Consider the following 24,705-nt stretch of genomic DNA (forward strand, 5'->3'; position numbering starts at 1 on the left):
TCAGAAAGCTGTGAAGGCAGAGGAAAGGGCCCCAATGTAACAGCTACCAACTTAGTTCTGGCAAAGGAACTACACAACACTTGAAAACACTCTTGAGTTCCTAAGTTAGTCAACAAGGATCTCATTCCATTTATCAGCAGCTACCTCCTTGGTCTTTCACCTTAAACAGCATAAAAGCAGTAATGCTTTTACTGTCTTGGCAGGTAGGAAGGGGAAGATAAATCTTCTTAGCTATGTAAAGGCGAAAGGCTCTAAATTAATGCATTAAATCCAACCAGTATAAATAATGGCGACTCTAAGACTAATTCTCATGTATGAAGCAAGAAAGAAAAAAAAAAAACAGCCCTGCCCCCATAAAAAGTCACAGTAATCAGACATCATTTGCACCATCACCCCCCACTTTAGCAAGCTTCAACAGAGAAACTATGCCAGAAATCACAGAGCAAAACTCTTCCTTGCTCCTGGATAGAATCTTTAGGCAGAAGCGAGACTTCAGGATTAGAGCAGCAAGAGGACGAAAACAAAACAAAGGCTCCTGCTGTTGCTTTATGTAGAATGAGAGTTTGGGGGGAAAAAAAAGAAACTTTTCCAAATTCTACAGTTGTTAATACAGGAACTTTTTACTTGTATTTAGTTTAGTGAATTGGTTTTTTTTAAGCTCTACACAGCAATTTATAGAAGGACAGTAAGCAGCTTCTCCAGCAATTAGTTGGCTCAACAACTGCATTTCTGAAAATTACAGCATTTTGCTTTCAGTCCCTAGGATTTATGTTATGTAGCTATTATTTCTTAGTAACAGGACTTCACTGTGTTCCAAACTAACCAGCCTAAAAGATCATGAAATGGAACAGCTACTTTGGATGCTTTTCCTAGTACAATGAAGTCACAAGTGCCAAGACTGGCACAAGCCTAAGAAGAGATTATTTTCTACTCAGAATGCCGAAAAAATGCATTTACCTATCTTAATGAATCGACAGGGGAACATCTGCTCATCAATTTTATGCTTCAAGGTGAATGTTTCTTTGTTATAATCATTCTTTAAGCCACTGTGGGAAAAAATAAATAAGGTTACTAAATCTTACCTTGTATTTTAGAACTAGCTAACAAATGCAATCTAGGTCATGCCTAAAATGCGATGCTTGTTTCATATTACTATAAATCATAAGTATGCATGCTGGACCAATGCCTGGACTGCTATCCACCATCTTATCTGCCTGGGAGACAGCACTGGTTAGTGGTTTTGGGGGTGGAACTGACAGCAGATCAATGCTGCTTGCGTGAACTAGTGACCATGTGACTTCAGCAAGCAACCTGAAATGCACTTTTCTGTTTGAGATGGAGACAACCCAACTCCCAGAATTATCACACTGCTGAAGCGTTTTGTGATCCATTTATGAGCAACACTTTATAAAAACTATTTAGTATAACTTGTCAAAAATCATCATTTGAACTGAAGATGTAGCTACAGATTTTAATTAAACTTCGGTGCAAGTGAAACAATGCTAGAAATCAGTAACTACTACACTGCTAACACCTCTACCCCAGAAAACTGCAGCAGCAATAAAGCTAAATTGCAAGACTGGTCTACCTAAAGAGGGAAGGGGGACAGGGAGAAGTGTGGCTAGAAGGACACCTGAAAACAAAGAACATCCCATGTTTCTCCAAGGCTAATTTACTTAACTGAAGATGACATACACCAATACATTCCCTGGAGGTGGAGTTCCCTTCTGTAAGCCTCCCAAAATAGATTAGTTCTTGCTACTCATCTTGTGCTCCTAGATATTTAAGTCATTCCCCTTTCTGAAACAGAAGAGACCTTAAAAGGCCCTTGCAAATTTACATTAGCAATTTCTCAGAATCTCACAATAAGGCCTGAACAGCCCAAAGGCTCTTTCGCTAGTCCTTACCAGCATAACTAGAAGTCAAACTGAAGAAAATACAAGTTTTCTATTTGCTTATCTGATTTATTTATTTGAAGCTAGACAGAGCAGCTGACTGGTTTAAATGCTTATAGCTGCAGTGAGGCTCTTGACATAGGTAGGCTACTTGTGCTTTTAAAAGCTTCTTTAAGTTACCCACACCTGGGGAATCATTTATATTGTGCCTCAGGCACAAGGAGGAAAGAAATCACAAATCCAATGTTGCATCTTGCTCTCAGGTCTTTCAAGCCTCCAGGAGCACATTCTCCACAAATTCTGTGGTTAGAGCAATGTAAGAAAGGTTTCCTGGAGCAAATGTTGGGTTTGTTGCTCTCTGACCTGACCATAAACACAAGGGCAGCTAATTTCAGGATCACAGCAAGAGCTCTTTTACACTGTTAACCACCTATCTGCTTGGCAGTGAAAGGGGAAGAGCATTTTGGTCCAGCCTTCATGATTATCATAGCTGATGAAATCACATCTTACCTGGATAAGAGATCTGTCATGTTTTCCTCATTCATCCCACCGAAGACTTTAAACTTCTTTAAATTGCAGACATGTGTTTTTTCGTATTTGCCAAACGTGATACTCTGGACTATGGCAGGTCTTTCAAGTTTCAGAATCAAATACTGTGGAAAAAATAATAGTGAATTTCAACATTAAAGCAAAGGCTTCAAATATTCTGTTAACAAAATGGAAATTAAGGTGAGCTCATCCTTCCCCCCCAGTATTATATTTTCTCCCTAGATCCTGGAAATAAGCAGAAGTTTTTTAGGAATATTACTTTTTAAAAAGTCTATCCAGGAAAAAGATTAGGTTGAAGTGCCTATTCCTAGCATTGCTATTCAAGGCTAACATACGTTCCTTCAAGTTGGATGCAAGGCTTCCCAAAAATCTAGCAAATAAGATGGATCTAACAAGAATGATGACTCAGACGCCCACTAGAGCCTGAAATGAAACTTAAACTGAATGCACAATTAGATAAATACAGTATGTTCCACATGCTAAGAGAACATCAAATACTTTTCCTCTCTAGGTTGACAGTATTTAACCACTGAATACAGACTAAGCTTGATTTTGTGGCTGACGTAGGAGCCAACTGCTTATTAGGCATCCCAAATAAAACCTAACCACTTAACTGACAATAAAGGGGCCTTACACGAAACGATGAAAATGTTCTTGTAAACATTTGCTCCTCCTAACACAGACATCCCCCAGCAACATAGGCATCAAGTCAGTAGATTATTTACATTCAGACCACAGCTACCAGCTTCCCACCACTGCTGGAGCAAAAGATCTCTTCCACTTGAAAAGCGTACACAGAGAATTTTTGCGTCATTTATCAGGAACCATTGAGCAGCAAGTTTATTTAACCTTCCACTACAAAGTAGGCCACAGCGGAGGGACTCTGGAGACATGTTGCTTCATAGAACACACTGAGATTCATACCTGAAAACGATGTTTAATTTTCTTGTCTACCTTCTCGGAAATAAGCAGCACAGCAGACAAAATAAGACTAAGAGCAGGATCAAAATTACTCATTGCTCTGGATTTGGTTACAAAACCCTATGATCAAGACTGCGCTTCCAGTAGACAACTAAAGTGGTGTGTAACACCTCCCACTGCAGACACTCCTGGTGGCCCTTTTTCCATAAAGTAGTGCTGCCAAAGCACACATGATGCAGTACTTCAAGTCTTTCAACAACAATTATCCACATGGTGCTTGCATGCATGTGACTGCTCCTATAGTCTCTCAGCAGAAAGCAGCAACTTTCCATATAGAGCTGTGAAGATACCCTGCATGTACTAAGCAGCTCCGGTCTTACCCTAGAAGGACAAGTCTTGAGTGAGAAAGAGAACAAGCTTTTCCCCTCTCTTTAGGGAATCCCATCTCTGTCCTGTCATGGCTCTATAAAGAAGTTCATCCTGAACACAAGAGCAGCAGCGGCATTGCTCTAGAGAGCATCAGGATAAACAGGTGATCTCAAGTATTGGCTCTTACTACAAAGGAGACAGGAGAGCTGGCTTGGCCAACTAGGGAAGTACGTGCTGCAAGCACAGGGAGCTCCTGGAGATGGGCTGGACTAGATGATCTTAGTGGTCCTTTCCAGCCTTAATGATTCTGTGACTTATAAAGAGCTTCAGCTTAGGAAAAATGCTCCACAAGCAGCAGTTATCTTGAATACTGCAAATGGGTACCTATTAAAGATAGGGAGGAATTACAGGCAAAGATGTTTCCAGCAATGAAGAAAATAAGTCTGTATCAGCCGTGCTAAGATGCAACAAAAGAATGCTTTGGTGCTTTTCCAGACATACTTGGGAGGGTGGTGGAAAAAGGGAACAATATAAAGAAAACAAAATTTGTAAGACAGAAAGAAGGAAGGGATGAGTAAAGGGACGGTCCTGTAGCATGGCAGTACTTGATACACAGCACAACCAGCTGCCAAAGTTCCCATGGAAAAAAAAGACAGTACACAACCACATCTAAAAGCTCCTCCTACACCATCGGATCCTCCCTGCAGATTTCTCCCACAGCTGAACAAGTGACACCAGCACCGCTAGCATCAGGAACTGCGATTCTTAATCATGCTGGAATCACAACCCTCCTGCTTGGGGCAGGGAGGGATACTTTCCCAGGTGATCTGCAAGATATGCAAAAGTTTGACATAAACTTCATCCTGCATTATTTGATTCTTACTCTAAAGAAGTACGAAGTAATCCAGGAACGCAGATAAATCCTTTCCAAAAGATGCCTAAAGCAGAGTGAGGCAGAGCAATTGCTCCACATGACCAGCAGTTATTTCTGAAGGCTACAGACAGCTCTCCTTCCTGCTCCCACACATCCCAGCACCTGCTGAGTCACACACAGATTAAAGGACACCAACACAAAAGCTAAAGACTGGTATGGAACCAGAAGTCAAGTGTTCCTCAAAGCCTGTGGCCATATACCTGAACCTAGATATGCTTTCTGTAGTGCTTTTTATATACAGAGGATGCTCTGAAAGTAATGCCTCCTATATAGATAAAAATTACATAACACGTTTCAGTTACACTGCTATAAGTAGTATCAGTGTATTTAACACTGGAGTATTCAGGAAGTATTCCAAACATCCAAATTATAAGCTTAAATACTTGTTCATTAGAGGAAGCGCATACTGACACTAACTGGAGTAGCTGCACAAAAAGCTCAGCCTGATGGTTGAGCTTCAAATTACCACACTTACAAACAAGATGCCGCAATGCATTAGAAGAGCAAGACTTCTGCTCTATGATTAAGCACATCAATAAGTGAAGATGTGCAGAGAGCAGAGCACAGCACCTCGACAGCTGGTCACATGCACCCAAGAATACAAATCCAGCCCTGTAATGCTGGAAGCTGTGATGAATCTCAAACATTATTGAAGCCCTGGCCCATGCTACCATTTGATGACAACCACATGCACACTCCTGCATCACAAGACTGGGTATAATTTGTACTAATGTGTTTTAAATCAGTTGCTGATATGATCTACAGTAGGATGCAAATCAGGAGTGGGAAACTGCTCTTCTCAGATGTAAAAATGAAACTAATTGTTTGCAGAGCACCACTGACATTCTGCATTTGCTCTTTTAACAGCTCAGAATCTGCACCTCTGCATTAAAGAAAATGAAACTGATCCCAAACTGCACTACATGCGATGTCTTATGCACAGACTGAGATCATATTATATTGACTTATTCTTCTCTTTAACCATTTCTGCTTATCAACCACTGCAATACAGCATACGCATGCTTCTTACTATGGAGTGATCAAACTTATTTTGCGTTTGAAAATAAAAGCAGAAAATAATCCAAATACTCAACAGGACCTGATGCTGGCCACTACACAAACTTACCCATTGTTTTCATAATTAAGCTTGTCCTTTTGTTCTGTACATTATCAATCATGCCTCCTGAGCCAGACCATCACTGGAGCCATCAGGGTGTACATTCAGAACAGAGCCACAGCCTTCAGCACTACCAGCCTTCCTGCTTCACACTTCCTATGTAAGCCTAGAACTAGTTCGAAAATAGAACTATCAGCCCCTCTTCTGCCTGAATAGGTTACTACATAACAGGTTTGTTATTGAATATTTAATTTCTGGGTCATTCTATTTCAAGACCCAAGAAGGATATCTAGTTTAATAAACAGAAAAACAGCTGTCATATATATTTCCTTTCACTGGCATTCATTCATAACTCCTGGCTTTCGTGGCCGCAAGAATGATTTAACTCTACCATACCCACACAGTTATTACATACAGCCAGAGAACAGCACTTCAAATATTTATACTTCCACTTTCATTTTCTTTCCTTCTTGATAAACTTTTTGTACACACTTCATCACGCTCACTATAGAGCACAGATCTGCTCTGAAACACTATATGAACCCTGAAGTTCACATATGTTCTTTCGACTCATGCTTATCCCAACAAGAGGAATTCCCTGACAGAAAGGTGCCTGTAGAGCTTTTTTCCTCCCCACTCAGCTGGGAAAGCAACTAATTCAATAATTAAGGACTCGCTCATATTTTCACCACTGGCAAATGAGTAAACTCTTACACAAAGGTGAGATGCACTGATGAGACAAATCAGCAATTAGGGTTGCAGCTCAATAAAATATCCCCCAGCATGTGCCAACGAGCCTGAGCTGCATTAGCCCTTGCATTGCGTCTTAGCCTCTGTTCCAGCTAATAAAGTTTGAAACAAGGAAAGCTGTATTTTACCAAGCTTTACAGCATTTCCTGTTCCAGACCATTACGGCCACCCACACATTTAACAACAGCATCACTGTACAATCACAGAATCACAGAATTGTAGGGGTTGGAAGGGACCTCTAGAGATCATCGAGTCCAACCCCCCTGCCAAAAGCGACCAGTTTTAAATGAAGAAACACTAACACAAAAACCATAAAGGCTATAACCATAAAATGCTCTTATTGCTTCATTTTACATACATTTGTTTTGGAGATTAAAAATCACGTGGATGTCTACATTTCATTTCTGGAATATGAAATAGCCAGAAAGCAATCAATTTCAGCCTTTCTCCTCACCTTTCTTACTAAGTGATAACTATTACTTTAACTGAAGTACTGCAAGCTAAGATTCTACCTTTAGAACTCCACCAATTTAAGAAAATAAGGAAACACAGTTTGTCTATAACTTTTACCTGCATCAAAATGTGTCAGTCTTTCACTGTAGAAGAAGGAGATGGTGGAGTCACCGACCCTGAGGGTGTTCAAGGAAAGACTGGATGTTGTGTTGAGGGACACGGTTTAGTGGGAGCTATTAGCAATAGGTGAACGGTTGGACTGGATGATCTTTAAGGACTTTTCCAGCCTTGGTGATTCTATAAGATGTGAGATGTAACTGTTCTGAGCAAAACAGAACCAAAACTGAAGGTCTTTATTTGAGACGTTAACTTGGAACGGCTTCTTCATGTGCACGGCAACAGGTAGAAGCTACACCCTTCATGATTGATTCCCCAATCCTTCTTCCCAGTTATTTTTACAAGAGGTAAGATAACACCAGCAAATATGCTTCAAACAAGTCATTAAACTCTTAAATAACAAGCATGAGAGTTAGCTAAAACACAGATTAGAGACACTGCAAAGACATCTTCTCTCTTACATAGTGTTCAGGATTAAGCTTACTGAACAAACAAGCAGCTCCACAGCATTTTGCTTCCTTGCTGTTGCATGCAGAGATTCAAGCAAGAGGAATCCCAAGGGACTGTCTTTTCCACTTGGGCAGGCATTTTCTTTTTGGCATTTTTGTCTTTAAAGGAAACAGAATAGAACTGAGACAGCGTCTTACTAATCTCAATTGCCGCTATCTGCATGCCTCCTACACATATATTTAATTCTCCAGTCAAAAGTTCGGTTTAAATCACTTGCTTAGCATGCAGGGCAATGCCCAGCTCTCCAGGGCTGGATGCAGAAGGTGTATAGAAACATTTTCATTCATTCCATGCTCAATACACATAAAATTGATGGAAAAACCACATGAACTTGATCAAGTGATTCTGATTATTCTCTGCTTATTCTGTGTTCTTGATATAACTTCGGTCACAGCAACCCCCACTATCAATACAAGCTGTGGTAAAGAAAGGATTGAGCACAGCCCGGTCAAAAGGGACTTGGGGGGGGCTGGTAGATGGGAAGCTGGACATGAACCAGCACTGTGCCCTTGCAGCTCAGAAAGCCAGTTGTAACCTGGGCTGCATCAAAAGCAGCGTGGACAGCAGATTGAGGTGATCCTGCCCCTCTGCTCTGTCCTACAGAGACCTCACCTATACTACTGCATCCAGACGTAGAGTCCTCAGCATAGGAGAGACACAGACCTTCTAGAGCGTGTCCAGAGAAGGGCTACCAAAATGATTCAAGGGATGCAACACCTCCACTTGTGAGAAAAGGCCGAGAGAGCTCTCAGAAAAGGCTCCACGGAGACCTGACAACAGCCTTTCAGTATCTAAACAAGGCCAGGAGAATGAAGGAGACAGACTCTTTAGCAGGGTCTGTTGTAATAGGAAATGGTTTGAAACTAAAAGAGAAGATATTTAGATGAGATATACGGAAAAAGCTTTTTATTATAAGAGTAGTGAAGCATTGGAACAGGCTGCCCAGAGTGGTGGCTGACATCCCATTCCCCAACACATTTAAGGTCAGGCTGGACTAGGCTCTGAGCAACCTGATCTACCTGTAGGCGTCCCTGTTCATCGCAGGGGAGTTATATGAGATGACCTTTAAAAGATCTCTTTCACCTCAAATGATTCCATGAACCTGTATTGCTGCTTGTCAGCTTTAACCATCAAATGGGAATACAGTAAAGCATCCAGCCAAAACAAACACGTTCTCATTTCAGAATCAGTTTGAAAACAGAACAAAGTATTCAAGATTGCCCAAAAAACAAAGAGGCAGAACTATGAGCATCTCACATGAAAACCTAGTCTAAAACTACACCACAACCAACCCTGCCTTCTGAATACATAGGGGAGCTCAAAGAAAAGAGTGAAAAAAACAAGTGCTTTCTGAGCAAAATGAGGTAAAGGATGGTACAGTTTGAGATGCAATACATGCTCAAAACCCATTACCCTGCAATACGTACTAGACAGATTAGAACTGCTTCAAGCTATGGATGAAACTCCCATGCTGTTTAGCAAAAAGTAGATATATTTAAAAACAAATAAAATGGGCAGAAGATGCAGATCAGACATCACAAGCAAGTTTACAAAACGCTAACAGTATGGACTATATAGCTCTCTTTATTAGAAAACATTTTCACAGATAACAGTATATAATACTATCAGGAAAATTAGGATGAAAGCCTTTCAGTTGGATGAGATGACCTCACTGTGATACGGAGCTGCCAGTTGTACAGATTTTCAACATACCTTCACAGTATAGCAGCAAGATTTACCTACGTAACTCATGAGAAATATCTGAATTACGTGTACGTATTGTATGTACATGTAAGTAGAATAACTTTGCATGAGAGATACTCTGCTGCACATCAGTACTTGAACAAAAGGACTTCAAAAACCCAATGTAACAGATACAGGAGAAGCTGAGCAAATAGAACCACTGTAACCAGTGTAACCATTCTCTTTATGCTAGATCTGTAATGCTTTTATTGAAGGAAAAATAATAAGCTAACAGTAAGTATATTTTTCCAGATAATCAAACAATCTAATAATAAAAAGGCAAATTAGAAGCTAAGAATCGATACAAATTCCGTTTTAATAAGGTGGTTAACCAGCAGACGAGGTGACTTTCATGTCTCTTTCTATAAAGACTCTACATTTCTAAATGTGCTATAAAGGGAAACAAACACAAGCTCCTTAGATCTAGGATTCAAGGCCAGCAGTCTACAGTAGTTTCCAATAGCGCTGACAAAGGGGGACCCACATGCCTCATTAGCAGCTTAATCTAACCATAAGGTTAGATTATTTCCAGTATGAGGACGATTTTCAAGGCTGAAATGAAAAACTCTTCCCCTACAAAAAAACAAGCATTCCTTGAAAGATCATGAATTCATTGCTGGAAATGCATGTTACTGGTAAATTAGGTATTTGTATTTTAATGAAATGAATAGGTAATACATAAAGCCCACCATTGTAAACAGTAGCAGCCTATGCTTAAAACAGATATTTAATTGAACGTTACGCAGTACAACACAGTTGTATATGTGCCAAGATTCAGATGCTTACCTGGGGAGGATAATTGCTTTCAGAAGACCACCTCGAGGACTGATCATTGGGTTTGTCCACCAAAATGTTCCTTAAAAACAAAAAGCCAAAAGTCATTTAAGTAAAATCAAACACGGTAGTTGCATCCCCAGTAGGAGCTGTCCAACACGGAGATCAATAACGATCTCAGGCAACTAACAATAATTCTCAGCAGAGACTAAGGTTCTCCTCCTCTAAGTAGAATTTAAGATCATATATATAAATTCTACTTTCTATTTCACAAGACCTATTAAAATACATCTCTAAGCCTCATTCACCTCTACGAGATACAAATTCAGAGTAGTACATTGGCTAAAACGAAACAGTTTCATAATGATAATCCTCATGAAGGACCTCTTCCTCTCTCCTGCATAGTAAGGTTATGCCTCAATTCACCTCCCAAATGAGTTTAAGAACAAAAATATATATGTTAAAATACATTATTCCTCATAAGGAGGTAAAGACACAGCACCTGCTGGACAGGACAAGCCCAACTAACAATCCCACCAGCTTGTAAAACTTAAAGTGAAAAAGACACAGTGATCAAAAGGCTCGTGCCAGCTACGTGCGTAGGAGAAAAACAACACTGGTATGCAAGCTCGGAAGGGAAAGAAGTTAAGTTAGAGGTTGAGCATTAACAAATTAACTCACTCTTTCCACACTGGGAAGACTAAAATCACTGCACTATCAACAATACCCAAGCAGTCCTGCACCATGAGAAAACAAGGAGCCAGACTACAGTGACCCCATAAAAATGCACAAGAGTAGATGGTTGTCTACTGGTTTTACGGAAGATACATCAGGATTTTATATGGCATGGGAACAAAACTCAAACACCTTTTCCCTTTTGCTCATTTCTATCACATGTCATTTAGCAACACAGCAACATCAGCTGATTTATGAACACATGCCCAGTGCAGAAAATGCATCAAAACAGCTTACAGCCACACGCTACCCTCTTGTTCATGCCGATCAATACAGGAAAGGTTGAGGCATCAGTATGAGCAATTAGTCACTCAGCTGGGAACTCCAAGTTTGCAGCAAAAAGAGGCTCAACTCCAGAAGAAAACATAGCTACTGTCTTTCTTAATTAGAAAAGGGAAAAAAACGAACCAATTGAACAGGGTGAAAGATTTTGGACGCTGTTAAGATACACAGATTTCAAACAGAAGTTGCCAGACGTGAAGTTATGTCACCACTAAAAACAAAACACAGTTGCTCTGAGAAAGCTCATACCCATAGTCTCCTATGGCATGTCATGAGCAAGGCAAAATGACATTTAGTGATGTCTTAATACCATTTTATATGACTAGAGAAAAAGTTACTTATGAAGATCTGAATTGTATACTGTAATACTTAAGGGACATGAAAGCAGACCAAAAAAAAAAAGCTAATGCTGTATTGCTTTTCTCCTTTGGAAGCTTTAACCCTGCACACAAGAAACAAACCACCCTAGCGAAAAAATTTATTTATAATGATATTACATTTGTTTAAACATTAGACGGAAGGCCCTTCATACGTTGAGCAACACTTGCAGAAATTGGCACCGTTACATGGTCAGATAATGCCCTGCTGGAAGGCTGGAAGGAGGTATTTTATAACTGGGACAGATCCCAAAGATCGTATTTTTAGAAGTAGATTTGTTTGCTTCTCCAGGTCAAAGATCAGTTTGCCACAACCAATGAGGAGCTCATTCAGTACAAGACGAGAGAGAAATCCATGCGCAGGGAGAAAAGGAATGAAAAGCTCACACAAAATTAAGGCCAAAACAAAATTTTAAAGGGAAGAGACAGTATCACCAAGAGTTATAAAAAAAAAAGTTTAAAAATACATGGATGGTTTAATAAGTTTATAATAAGATTAAACAAACACTGAGGACAGAATTCGGCCCGCACAAAGCTAATTTACCGTAATGGTTTAGAAAATTTATGGTCTCAGAAACTTGGAAGAATTCGAGCATTCCAGCAGTCCTGAGGCAGTAAAAAACAAACATCTCCTAGTGACAGATGCCTCTTGCCATGCAAAGCCCTTTTTCTGCAGACACTGTTGAAATCTTAAACAGGAGGAAAAAGTTTTTCACTCAGATACGCTCTGGCACAGGTTGCCCAAGGAGGCTGTGGATGCCCCATCCCTATATGCGTTCAAGGCCAGGCTGGATGTGGCTCTGGGCAGCCTGGTCTGGTGGTTGGTGACCCTGTACATAGCTGGGGGGTTGAAACTAGATGGTCGTTATGGTCCTTTTCAACCCAGGCCATTCTAGGATTCTGTGATCTCAGACACAGCATCTAAATTAAAAACTGAGAAACTCCAGAAATGAAAATTACACTGACTTGATGACTTTCAACACAGTTGTCACAAGAGATTAAAGGTAGTGGCTCAAGGAGTTGCAATTACAAATGCCAATAACTTTGAGCATGCTTTCCCTATGGAAAAAAAAAAGAAGAATGCATTAAACATGGTCGAGATCATTCATAATCATGAACTGTAGATACGAGTCTAGCATACATCTACAATAGTGCCAAGAGTGACTATTCCACCCACTTGTGATCCTCCTCGTTCCTCCACAAGCAACTATAATAAAAAGAGAGTAGCATAAATAACTTTTTCAGTCTCAACAGTTCTCCAGTTTACCATGAGTGCCAGCGCAAAAGGCAAAAAGATGACAGCAGCTGGGCCAAGAGTTCCCATTGACATGAACTCTCAATACCACTCCCCTATAAGCTGCTAGAGAAATGACTATCATGGTACCTCAGCTGCTTTGTGGTACTCTTAGCCTGCACCACCAGCAAGGACACATCCAAGAGCAGAACTGGTGTGCCTCAAGTCTTCAAACTAGCTTCCTTCAAAGCTATTTGCATCTCAGCTTTTACTGTAGGCACTCCCTTTGCCAAGTGAGAGTAGCAGATCGTTCCGTCTGCTTCACGTAGAAAGCAATCTTGGCAGAACAAAATGGAAGTTTCTTTTTATTACCCATGCAGAGATTGCTCCTGCAACTGCTGGAAGTAGATAACTTTTCCCATTTACCAACCCAGATGCTGCTATGTCTGCTGTGTGAACCTCTGGTTGATCTCTACTGAGATCACAAACATGTCCCCATGCCTGGTTATTTCCAAAGGACTCCTCTGTGCAAAATAAAATCTGTGGTTTCTAACATGACAGTCACAAAGGGAGAGTTGTTCTTAGCTTTTGAGAAAGGAAGGAGTGAGATGACTTTGCAGAACATACTGCAACTTAGGTTTTAAGCTGATACAATTTGCATTCAACCTAAATATTTTCACGAAGGCTGCTATTAAAGAAACCGACGACTTTAGGAACAAGTCCTTAAGAATAAACAAATCCAAAACACTAGCTCTGCTTGGCACATTCAGAATTGCTCTTCGGAGAGCAGCTGTGCAGAAAAGAGCACGCACATAATCTCCGATAGGACTTGGAACTCAGACGTAGCTCTGCTAGGAAACCAGTGAGGCGGCACACCATTAAACAGCAAAAAGGATGTGCAGTGCTAGGAAAGCAGCATGACTGCAAGCTAACAAAGTACCTGCTTTAAGGGTTGTCCGTGTCATAATTATTTATTTATTTATTTTCCTAGAAGGTAAGACAAGGCAGCAAAAATAAAGCGACTTCAAATGAGGATTCTTTCCATCAAAATCCACTTTATAAAGGACTAAAATGTGGCAGACCAACTATTTCAACTATGTCAAGACATGGGGAACTACCAGGCTGGCCAACACAAAGCTGTGACACTGATTTCAAACTACCTAGCTGTGATGTTTAAAAAGCAATATGTACCTACAGCAGTCTCATAATGTAGTTAAGAAAAAAAAGCTTTCTAGATCTCATCATAAAGCTTTTCTCCTTTCTGTTGTGAAAGTTCCCTCTTTAAAATGGCATAAATGCATGAAAACATGAAAATATCTTGGTTGGAACACACACAGGAGGGGCCTCTTGCACAGCAAGACAAAAGATGCTGGAGGTAATAATGTACGTAAATGTTCAATTTGAAGTACTGCACTGTTGTGAGATTTGTCAACTTAATGCTCAAATTTGCTTCCATCTCCTCAGCAGCCTTTTCACAAACACGACCGACTCAGTATAAATTCGCTTCTGTCAGAAGATAAATAGCCAAGTAGAGCATGTTAAAATCACTTACTTAGAGCTATCACCCTACAGAAAGGGGGTCATTGGATCACAGTTGACCACACTGGAAAACAACAGGTATCACCTGGCTCAGGCCTAGAAATAAGTTCATAGAACACACTCGTCTTCACCCTGTGTCCAACCCAAGCCTCCTTTAAACAAAATATTTCTGATTCAACGGTGTCTCTTTCTGACATGCCAGGAATTAAATGTTATCAATAGTGACTAAAATTGCAGCACTGTAGTGAATTCCCAATGAGTTATCAGAGCACTGATAAACGGCTTCTATCCCAGTGACACTCAGTAATGCAAAATCGCAGGTGAAGATTTGACTACATCAAGCAATGAGCAAACCAAATCCATAGCAGCAAGAGGCCCCAGCTCCAGGTTAGTCCTGTCAGTCACAGGACAGCAGAAAAATAAATGGGAGAAAAATAAGTCAAGCTTATTCACATATAATGGTAATCACAGGGACTTCAGACATCACATGTAACTATCAGATTAATTCTACATAGATTATACTAGTGATGAAAGTAAGTGACGATGAACCTTGAAGCATCAAAGTTAAAGGTTTGTTCTCTCTCCCAGCTAGTTTTGATTTTAAATCTAACAATAAATGATCCTAAAGTCTGTAGTTAATTCTATGATTAATTTGTTTACAAAGAGACTCTTCCAACTGATGAAATAGTGAGCTGATATTAATGCACGTAAGAGTACATGGACTATGCGTAAGAGTTCATTTCTACACATCAAACACTAAAGGATGCTTGAAATCCAACCTTTCAACCTATCCATAAGCCTCTAAGGAAAGCAGCATTTCATGTATTCAACCTAAGTGATATTCCAGGAGATTTCCACAACAGAAATAAATCCCGGGCTTGATAAAAAGCCCAAGAATAGCCCAAATTCTATCCATTGATATTAAAGAAATATAAGGAGATTCAGTCCTTTAGCACACTGGATCTGCAGTCAAGAGATGAAAAACCATAGTTAAAATTCATTGGATTGCAAGTCACAATCAGGCACTGCCAATTTATTACAAAGTTCTGTTCTTAATTTATTTAATATAGTAAGAAAACCCCCAAACAACCACGCACTTCTTCCTGAGAAAATGGGAGTTTGGCTGATAGTTTGAACATGGATTTCTACTGCCAGCATTTACCAGAAAAGGCCCAGAACATGCACTTCCCAAACCTTCCTGAGTATTGGCAGCACAGCACATTAATGCTACATTCCCCCCCAAAAACCCTTTACAAGACAAACAGAAAGCTACATCCAGCACATTTCTAAGTGAATCCCCTATGCTGCATTCTGGAAGGATCACAAACTTCTTGGTAGTGATTTTACTTAACTAACTCACAAATGGAAAAACATTACGCAGGCCAAGTAGCAGGCTTAGATCTTCCATGACTTCACAGCTTTGCAACAACGCTCCTACGTGCCACAACACTTGGTATTTCCACTCGAAGGAGGAATCCAATAAAACAGCCTGATTATATGTAAAGATATAAATTCACAGCGCCATAAACACATCTTTAATACTCATCAACACAGTAACTTCACACTCAGTAAAAAGCTCACCCAGAAAACGAGGCCTGGAAAAGAATTTAAGGAGGAGTGTGTTCAACAGAAGAGATTGAAGCACGTCGTGTCCAAACTATTGTCAAGAATTTAACTTCTTTTCTTTAAACCTAAGTTCTGCAAAAATAGATTTTCCTGATTCCAAGCAGAAACATTCCCTGTGTTACATTTCCCTTCAAAATCAAGGTTATCCCACAAATCATGCAAGTCTACTTGGGGAAAATCAGAAAAATCAAATAATGCTCCGGGAAAATGAAGGAATATCAGCCTGTTTAGAACTGCCTATTTGGGGAACCGTGCAATAAATCAGAACCATTCGCCCCTAGTGCTACATTAGGGAATAATTCCTTACTTTGGAGCAATATAAATGAACTCGTGCTAAAGCATACAGGTTCCCAAGGCAGCATTAGTTCCAGGTTTGGGAAGCTCCAAAGCCTGCAGCAGAAGGCAGGGGTTTTTTTTAGATGACAGAAAGTGAAAGTTAGCATAGGGCACTCCATCAGGAAGAGGAGGGTGGGAGCTCATTCAGCAGTTCCTTACTTAGAGGTCAATTCACCAAATCCCAGTGTATTTTCTTCCACCACAGCTCGGCAGCAGCGCTAAGAACCCAGCAGTGGAAACCCAACCTGGGGAGGAAAGTTGGTGCACTCCAAAGAAAACATAAAACCCATCACAATCAATGCACCTGTACAGGCTGGGAGGAGTTGTCCTTGAGAGCAGCTCGGCAGAGAAAGACCTAGGGGTCCTGATAGATGAGAAACTTAACATGAGCCAGCAGTGCGCTCTGGCAGCCCGGAAAGCAAATGAGATCCTGGGCTCCATCAGGAGAGGGGTGGTCAGCAGGGATAGGGAGGTGATCGTCCCTCTCTACTCTGCTCTTGTGAGGCCCCATCTGGAGTACTGTGTCCAGGTGTGGAGCCCTCAGTACAAAAAAGACATGGAGATTTTGGAAAGGGTCCAGAGGTGGGACAGGAAGATGATCAGGGGGCTGGAGCACCTCCCCTATGAGGACAGGCTGAGGGAGTTGGGTTTCTTCAGCCTGGAGAAGAGAAGGTTGCGGGGTGACCTCATTGCAGCCTTTCAATACCTGAAGGGAACTTAATCCCAGGAGGGGAGTAAACTCTTCGAAAGGGCTGACAATAGCAGGACTAGGGGAAATGGTTTTAAGTTAAAAGAGGGAAGATTTAGGTTGGATGTTAGGGGGAAGTTCTTCACTAGGAGAGTGGTTAGGTCCTGGAACAGGCTGCCCAGGGAGGTTGTGGATGCCCCGTCCTTGGAGGTGTTCAAGACCAGGTTGGACGGGGCCCTGGGCAACCTGATCTAGTAAAGGTGTATGTTTGGTGGCCCTGCCAGGCAGGGGGGTTGGAACTACATGATCCTTGAGGTCCCTTCCAACCCGGGTCATTCTGTGATTCTGTAATACACCATTATCAATATCGTGCTACTTTTCAGGAGCTGTAGCATGTACCCACATAGCAGCAAGCTTTATTAAAGCATTTGCTTTTGCAGTTTCAATTCAGGCATGCAGGCTGCTACCCCCAGCTCAAATAAACAGATGTGCTTTTTGATTCACATTGACCCAAGGAATAATTTCTCAATGGTTTGCATGCTGCATGTTAAGTAATAACTAAAACTGTAGCCACCTTCTTCCCTCCCAGCAGCTGCTATACTACTCAGTTGGGATCAAGTTAAACTCACAAACCACTGCTCCTACAACATTCTGCAGGCTGTAATAAAATAATACACTCCCTCCATGAGGTTTCTATTTAGATGCAACTAAAACAAATGAAGAATTGGCTTCTTTTGGAAGTTTAGAAGATGTGACCTTCACGTGACTACGGACTGAATATACCATTTAACCTCAACATAAAAGTCATCATTGCATCATAAAACCAATTGTAGCATTAAACCTAACAGTGCGTTTTAACACCAATTTGCTAAAAAGATGAATGTGCAGAATAAGAAACTATATTCTTTGCCATTAAATAAAATTAGACTGTAAATGCTGGCTCAGCAATAACAACAGTTAGAAAAGGAAAACATGCTTGAAATAGTATTTTACTCTTTAAGTGAGTAATTAGTAATCACAGTCTAGAAAGCCCTCATTAAGCTTGCAGGATATAAAACCATATACAGAACAAACCATCCATAACCTGATGATGTTAATACCTCCAACAAAAATTTAACATTCTTAATGTTCCCCAAAAATGCCATCCCAGAAGAAGCTGAACTTAAAAGCACGACAGGTGACGCCAGCTTAGTCACATCACGACAATTAACAGTTTACCTTCACCATTCTGCCAGGGAATAAAACCATCCAACCTCCTAAATAATGGCTAGATTTCAATCGAAGCATAAAGAATTTCCTCCTCGTTTTGCAGCATTTGTGCTTCCACTCAGGAAGAAACTTCTATAACAAGGTAACAGACTTCTGATGTAAGGCACGAACAACTTTGTTTTGCGGTCATCTTCACTCTTTCACCTCTCCCAACCTCTCTCTCTCACCGCTCCATCTTGTCACCAAGTTAAGCTTAATTCAGTCCATAAGCAGTGATTTCCTACAGACATATTTGAGCTTTAAATTATTCTATTTCAGCATCCAGAGAAAAATTCTAGGCTATAGAAGTAACAAAGTGCCTCCTAGGAAAAGAAATCTAGAAACATCCAGAAAAAAACCACAAAAACAAGTGGAAAAAAAATCCAACTTCGAACAGGATCCTTGGAATCACTGAGGAGAACAGATTCAGCCAGCTCACTTCATTTGTCAGCACTCGCATTTCTCTTTGCAGATGTGACACATATTGATCTATATTGCAAACACACCACGAGCACATAATTACAGACAGCTAACAGGTGTGCCTGTTCATCTTCCAATATCCGTAGATGAAGTGACCGAACCAAGAAAGTGAACTGGCCGAATTAGAATGTTCAAGTGAAATTAAAAGCTGGCAATTTAAGGTGTCGTGGAAAAAAAAGACTCGGGCTTGTGAATAAAACATAAGTTGTGGTCCTACAGCTGAAGTGGAAGTCATCACTGCTGCACAAAGTTATTTAAGAAACCAGGGAAACAAGCAGCATCATTAGAGTTTCCAATGTATGGTCGATTAGTTTGGTTCATCCTGCCAGAAAAGCTCTAAAGCACGCTTTGCTTGTCTGCATTTGAGGCAGTTTTTAACTGGTGAGATCTCAATAGAAGATGCCTTCAGCTAGTTACCGAAACAGCTCAGTAAGCAGCAAACAGAACAGGGAAAGCAAACCTTTGTGTTAGTCATGACCGACCTTAATCCAAGGGTGACATCCTTCAACACTCAGATGCATCTATAACAAAACTTATGAGCCTAAAAGATACGGATTCTGAATCATCAGTTTCATGTGGCAGGAGAAACTTGGAATCATGTTTCACTAACCACAAATAACATGTTTTTTTCTTGTTACAGAACAGCAAAGGGCTGTTGGAATCCAGAATATTTTCAGAGGAAGGGTTTGATGTTTTGTTTCAAAACCTTTAAAGACTTCACCCAAGAAGTTTGCTATGCACTTTCTCAGTACTTCTTACTAATACTCTGGAGTACCTTGAATTCATACAGTAGGCCTTTGTTTCAGAATAAAGACAAGATAGCAGTAGATAGTTGGTTAGACTTAGCAGGAATTTGCTGTCATATCCTTAGTTAAAAAGTATTCCTACCTTGGGAGACTACCAGTCACCTATACATATCCAAGTATCTTTTACTTCACAAATCAGCTGAAACTTCCTTCTTCCCATAAGATTTTTAGGGAGGAAACAGAGAAATCCAGCCTTCAGCACTTGATGTAGTACCACTGTCAAACCAGAAAAGACTGGGATTACTGCAATAACTGAAGTTCATACTAAAATCATAGAATGGCCTGGGTTGAAAAGGACCACAATGATCATCTGGTTTCAACCTCCCTGCTGTGTGCTGGGCCACCAACCACCAGACCAGGCTGCCCAGAGCCACATCCAGCCTGGCCTTGAATGCCTCCAGGGATGGAGCATCCACAACCTCCTTGGGCAACCTGTTCCAGTGCGTCACCACCCTCTGGGTTAAAAACTTCTTCCTAATATCTAACCTAAACCTCCCCTGTCTCAGTTTAAAGCCATTCCCCCTGGTCATATCACTAAGTAGGAAAAAATAATAACAATGGGTTCCAATGAAGACATGACTACCAGTTCAAAGGAGGCTGCTGATGAAATTTAATCACCAGCTTAAAAACTGATCTTACGTTCTTAATAGCACAAGAATGAGACGCTTCTGAAGAGGTATCATACAGGAACACATGCGCAACAGGAATGGCACGAAGCTTCCCACCCACTAGTATAAGACAGTAGAAGAAAGTAAAAGAGGCTAAAAAATGCTTCTTGTTAGAAGCCACACTGCTGAAATCCCAGTTTAAAAGGACCTGAGGACATTTGCCAGCTACAAGACATCATGAGTCAGGAATCTGATGCAACCATAGTCCTAGGGTACAGTAATAAGGCACTTTCCAGTAGAGAAGGGCATGTAATTGTATGTAACTATCACTTTCTGCAAAAAGCCAGAGGAGGGACAAGGGAAAATAGTCCAGGTCTCCCTCTGCCCGTGTCAAACTACATTCAGTACTCACTGCTGCTGTTTTGGGTGTAATCAATGCCAGTAGTGGGAAAGCCCTTAGGCCAACCCCAGTCAGACACCAGGAAGCCCTCCCACATGATTTAGGTTGGATATCAGAAGGTTGTTTTTCACCCAGAGGGTGGTGATGCACTAGAACAGGTTGCCCAAGGAGACTGTGGATGCCCCATCCCTACAGGCATTCAAGGCCAGGCTGGACGTGGCTCTGGGCAGCCTGGTCTGGTGGTTGGTGACCCTGAACATAGCAGGGGGGTTGAAACTAGATGGTCTTTCTCAACCCAGGCCATCCTATGATTCTATGGCTTCACTCCTTCCAGGACAAACTGCAAGTAGGCGAGGAAGGGTCTGATGAGGAAGCGTCATCCAACTTGCTGGATTGAACATTTTCAACAGGCTGAAGCCTCTCAGCAGAAGACCGGTGTCTCTGGAAATACCAGATATTTCAAGTACAGAATTGAATCTTGAACCAGTTTTCTTCCCAAAGGCTCAATGTGCTCCATGCAGACTGAACTAGACACCAGACCAACTATTCCAGTCCTGCCCACTGAGCTCTAAAGAAACCCCCAGGTCAGCCTGGCTGCTGGAAGTTGATTTCCAACACAGCGACAAACCAGCAGCTTGAAAAACAAAATTAAAGCCATTCTGTTGCAGATATGAGAAAGACAGTTGTCATTTGACACTTGGAAAGGTCTTTGCAAATACACGATGAACATAGCACTGGTAACAGAGACAAAGTATGGTTCAGCACTATCCAGCCCCTTAGTAGCACCAACACAACAGAAATGAAGTAAAGAAGAAAGCAATGTATTTAATGAAGTATTCCTACACAGACTACGGCTGAAGACTCTTCCAGTTTAAGGTTAAAGTGGTTCCTTCTTAGCTATGCTTTCAAACTTATTTCATAGGGTCAAACTAGAACTCCCAGTATCCTACACAAACAGCACAATTCTGACCTGTGTGTTAAACAAGATGACATTTTAAGCTTGGTCTGCGCATTTCTCCTACAGGACATTATGTTCCTTTACCATCAGCTTTAAAGTTTTCCACCTTCCCTCTGTTTCCAAATACCCACTCTCCTATATGATTTCTCCTATATGATTTTCTTTGTAAGCTTTCACCTTCTGAGAATCTTATCTTCAGTCACAGGTCAGAGCCTTCTCCTTCCAATTGAGATCACATTGAAACTCCCTCCAAGAACATGGGAATCAAACCTTAGCAGACAGCAAAACCAAGCTTTCTTAAGGGCTGTTTTCACCACAAGCCTTTGCCTGGTATTGTCAGTGCTTGGGTAGTACCCAAGCATAAGGACCAGCGTACTTCATACTAAGGTCCATAATCCCATCGCTGAACAATGCTCAAAAGCCATTCCAACTATTTTTAACAATAAGGACACTTGAACACTCTATTAAAAAACAGCCAAATGCGAGGTCATGCATTTGTAAAACACCAGCACTGTTACAGGAAACAGAATTATATCACAGATTGCAATGACATTAAGGTCTTTGGGCAGCAATGAAGAGGCCACATGAAGATTATTATGAATTCCTAACAAGAGTCTGCAACAACAACAAAACCTAATGGGAGCCTTGGAAAGGAATATCCAGGAGAAAGAGAGCATTATCGTTTTATATTGCAACAGTGAGATCAATAATGGACTGTCACCCTTCTATTTGGGTTACAACAATTCATAACAACAAGTACAGTCACAGACCTGAAAAAAAAATGCCTTACAGTCTTTTTAAGGGAAAAAAGGTTTCTTAATTGTCACAAAAATAATCAGAAAAAATATATATATAGTTTTTTTTAATATCTGAGCAAGCAAATATACTTAAAGATACAACTACTGTGAGTCAGAAAAACTTTTGTTAAAGTTTGACCTCATTTTGGCAAGTCGAGATAATCCATAAAAAGTAACAATTAACAAATATAGCAATCGTCACTTGTTGAGACTTGTTGACAAAGTTACCTTAATCAGAGATTGTTCAATCCAGGGCCATCAATCATTATATTAAACTCTAAGCTTGCATGACTGGGGTGTCTAAACAAAGTACTCCTAACTGTCCTCCAGCACTGCAGCTAACATGACAGGATGGTGACAAAAATACATACAAGACCACGCTACATTCATTACAAACTTTACTTCCATTACAACCTGATTACTTTAAAACTGCTTGCTCACAGAGCTCAAAGTCAAAACAAAATCAAAACAAGTTGGCACCAGGTGACCCCCTTCCCCCAAAACCACACATAAATCGCAGGTGACCATTTACCACGCTGCCAAACCAGGGTTTCAGGGGTCAGGGGCAGGAGAGGAAGCCAGGCTGCCAAAAAACACATTGCCACAGGCACCTGACTTGCCCCAAACCTGCAGGATGGTGTTTGTGCAGGGGGAGTTGACTTATCCTTTTCCCTACATCCTGGTGACCTGTCTCTCCACTGCACGATGCTGAGCTCAAAACTGGGGGGGAAAGGCTGCATCTCCTCCCCAGGCCATCTCCTTTACCCATAGCAGATGATTGCTCCCCTCAGTGTCCCCAAAGACTGGTGGCTCAATGCATCCCTCCTGCCTGCTCCAAACAAGTTCAGCATCTCACCAGACTTGCATGCACATCCACCCCTCCCCATATACCCCCCAGGGCAGGTTCTCAACCCTTTATCCACCTGGCTGACCCCTCACCGTGCACATAGCCCCCCTAAACCTACTGATCACCTGCTCCTAAAGCTCCCAAACTGCTGACGATCCCTCCAGCCCACAGGACACCCCCCAGGACATGCTGAACACCAATCCCACACACAGCCCCCCCCCAAACTCTACTGACTATTCCTCCCTACGTACACAGTCTCCCAAAGCTTCTGACCAACACTTTCCCTCAGATTAACCTCATGCACTCTGGACATCCTCAATCTATGATAAACACCCCCTCCCACACAAACAGCTCCCCCAAACCCTACTGAGTACCCTTCCCCACAGACACAAACCCCCAAAACCTGACCATCCTTCCCCACAGATGCATCCCCTCAACACCTATGGGCTAATGGAAATCCTTCCTCACATATCACAGAATCGCAGACTTGTAGGGGTTGGAAGGGACCTCTAGAGATCATCAAGTCCAACCCCCCTGCCAAAGTAGGTTCCCTACACATACTTCCCCCTCCCCCCAAATAAACTGACACTGGCATTCACAAAGTCCCCCAAACTTGCTGAGGATCCATCACCATTCAGCCTTTGGACCACTGTTCCTCCTCACATGCAGCCTCCCCAATACTGACCACTTCACTGCCATACACACAGCACTCCTGAATGCTGACAAGCACCCACACAAACAGCCCCCTCTGCCCCCAAAACCTTTGGGCCACCACACCCACACAGTCCCCCAAAAACCTCAGGACCACCACTCCTATACATGCAGCCCACCAAAACCTCAGGACCACAATACCTCCCTACCCAGCCCTCCCTACCCAAAGCCTCCCAGCCACCACCTCTCCATTCACAGCCCCACCAGATCCTCTAAAACACAACATCTCCCCTAAAGCTTCTGGGCCACCACCCACTCCATACAAAGCCTTCCCAAAACTGCTATGCCCTCCCAAGGGCACATTCCACCATAAGCAATCACACTCCTTCACGCACACATCCCCCCCCACACTGACCATCTTCTCCACTGCAGATCCCCCAATTCTAACCCTAATTCCACACACACAGTGTCCGAAAAGCTGATCACTCACCCTAGCAGCACAAACCCGTTCCCAAGCCAACCATCCCCTCATTCTAAGACCCCCAACCTTAATCCCTTCCTACACCTACAGCACCCACCCAAGCTCTCTTATCATCACGCTCCCACATACCTCCCCAAAACCCTCTTATCACACCCCAAAACCCCCCAGCCCCTCATATCACCCCTCACCAACAGCCTCTCACACCAGGCCTACACTAGGCCTAGCCCGCCTCACTCTCCCAACCAGGCCCAACACTCACTCCTCGATCCTTCCCACCTCCTCCCCCCACCCCCACAGAGCCCCATCAAGACGCTCAACACGAAACCGGACTCACTCGGGTAAATAAGTGGAAGAAAAGCTGCTCCAGCGGTGTAAAGTATAACCCAACACCCGGCTCTCGGGGCCCGCCGGCCCCGCCGCCGCCATCTTGTTGTCAGCAGCGACCGCGGGAGAGGCGGGGCCGAGCTCTTAAAGGGGCCG

The 24,705-nt window shown here is 41.9% G+C and overlaps 1 protein-coding gene across 4 annotated transcripts in view; it reads right to left on the minus strand.

Moving 5' to 3' along the window:
- The window catches only part of MKLN1 (muskelin 1), a 94,548-nt gene extending 69,882 nt beyond the window's left edge, over positions 1-24,666 (minus strand). For 2 of the 4 annotated variants that reach the window (XR_014945694.1, XM_015862503.3), the window contains exons 1-4: positions 24,560-24,666; positions 10,145-10,214; positions 2,406-2,548; positions 958-1,046 (exon numbers count right to left, since the gene is read on the minus strand). Coding sequence is in view for 1 of the 4 variants with exons in the window: in XM_015862503.3 (XP_015717989.1) it covers positions 958-1,046; positions 2,406-2,548; positions 10,145-10,214; positions 24,560-24,651 (394 nt within the window). In the remaining 3 variants the exon portion in view is untranslated. Of the gene's footprint in view, positions 1-957; positions 1,047-2,405; positions 2,549-10,144; positions 10,215-24,559 lie in introns of those variants that run through there. The other 2 variants (XM_085546338.1, XM_085546378.1) reach the window with 2 other exon arrangements.
- Between the last annotated feature and the right edge of the window lie 39 nt (positions 24,667-24,705).

Source organism: Coturnix japonica, chromosome 1 (genome assembly GCF_054131305.1).
Source record: "Coturnix japonica strain WE chromosome 1, WE-NBRP24, whole genome shotgun sequence".
NCBI classification, from domain to species: Eukaryota; Metazoa; Chordata; class Aves; order Galliformes; family Phasianidae; genus Coturnix; species Coturnix japonica.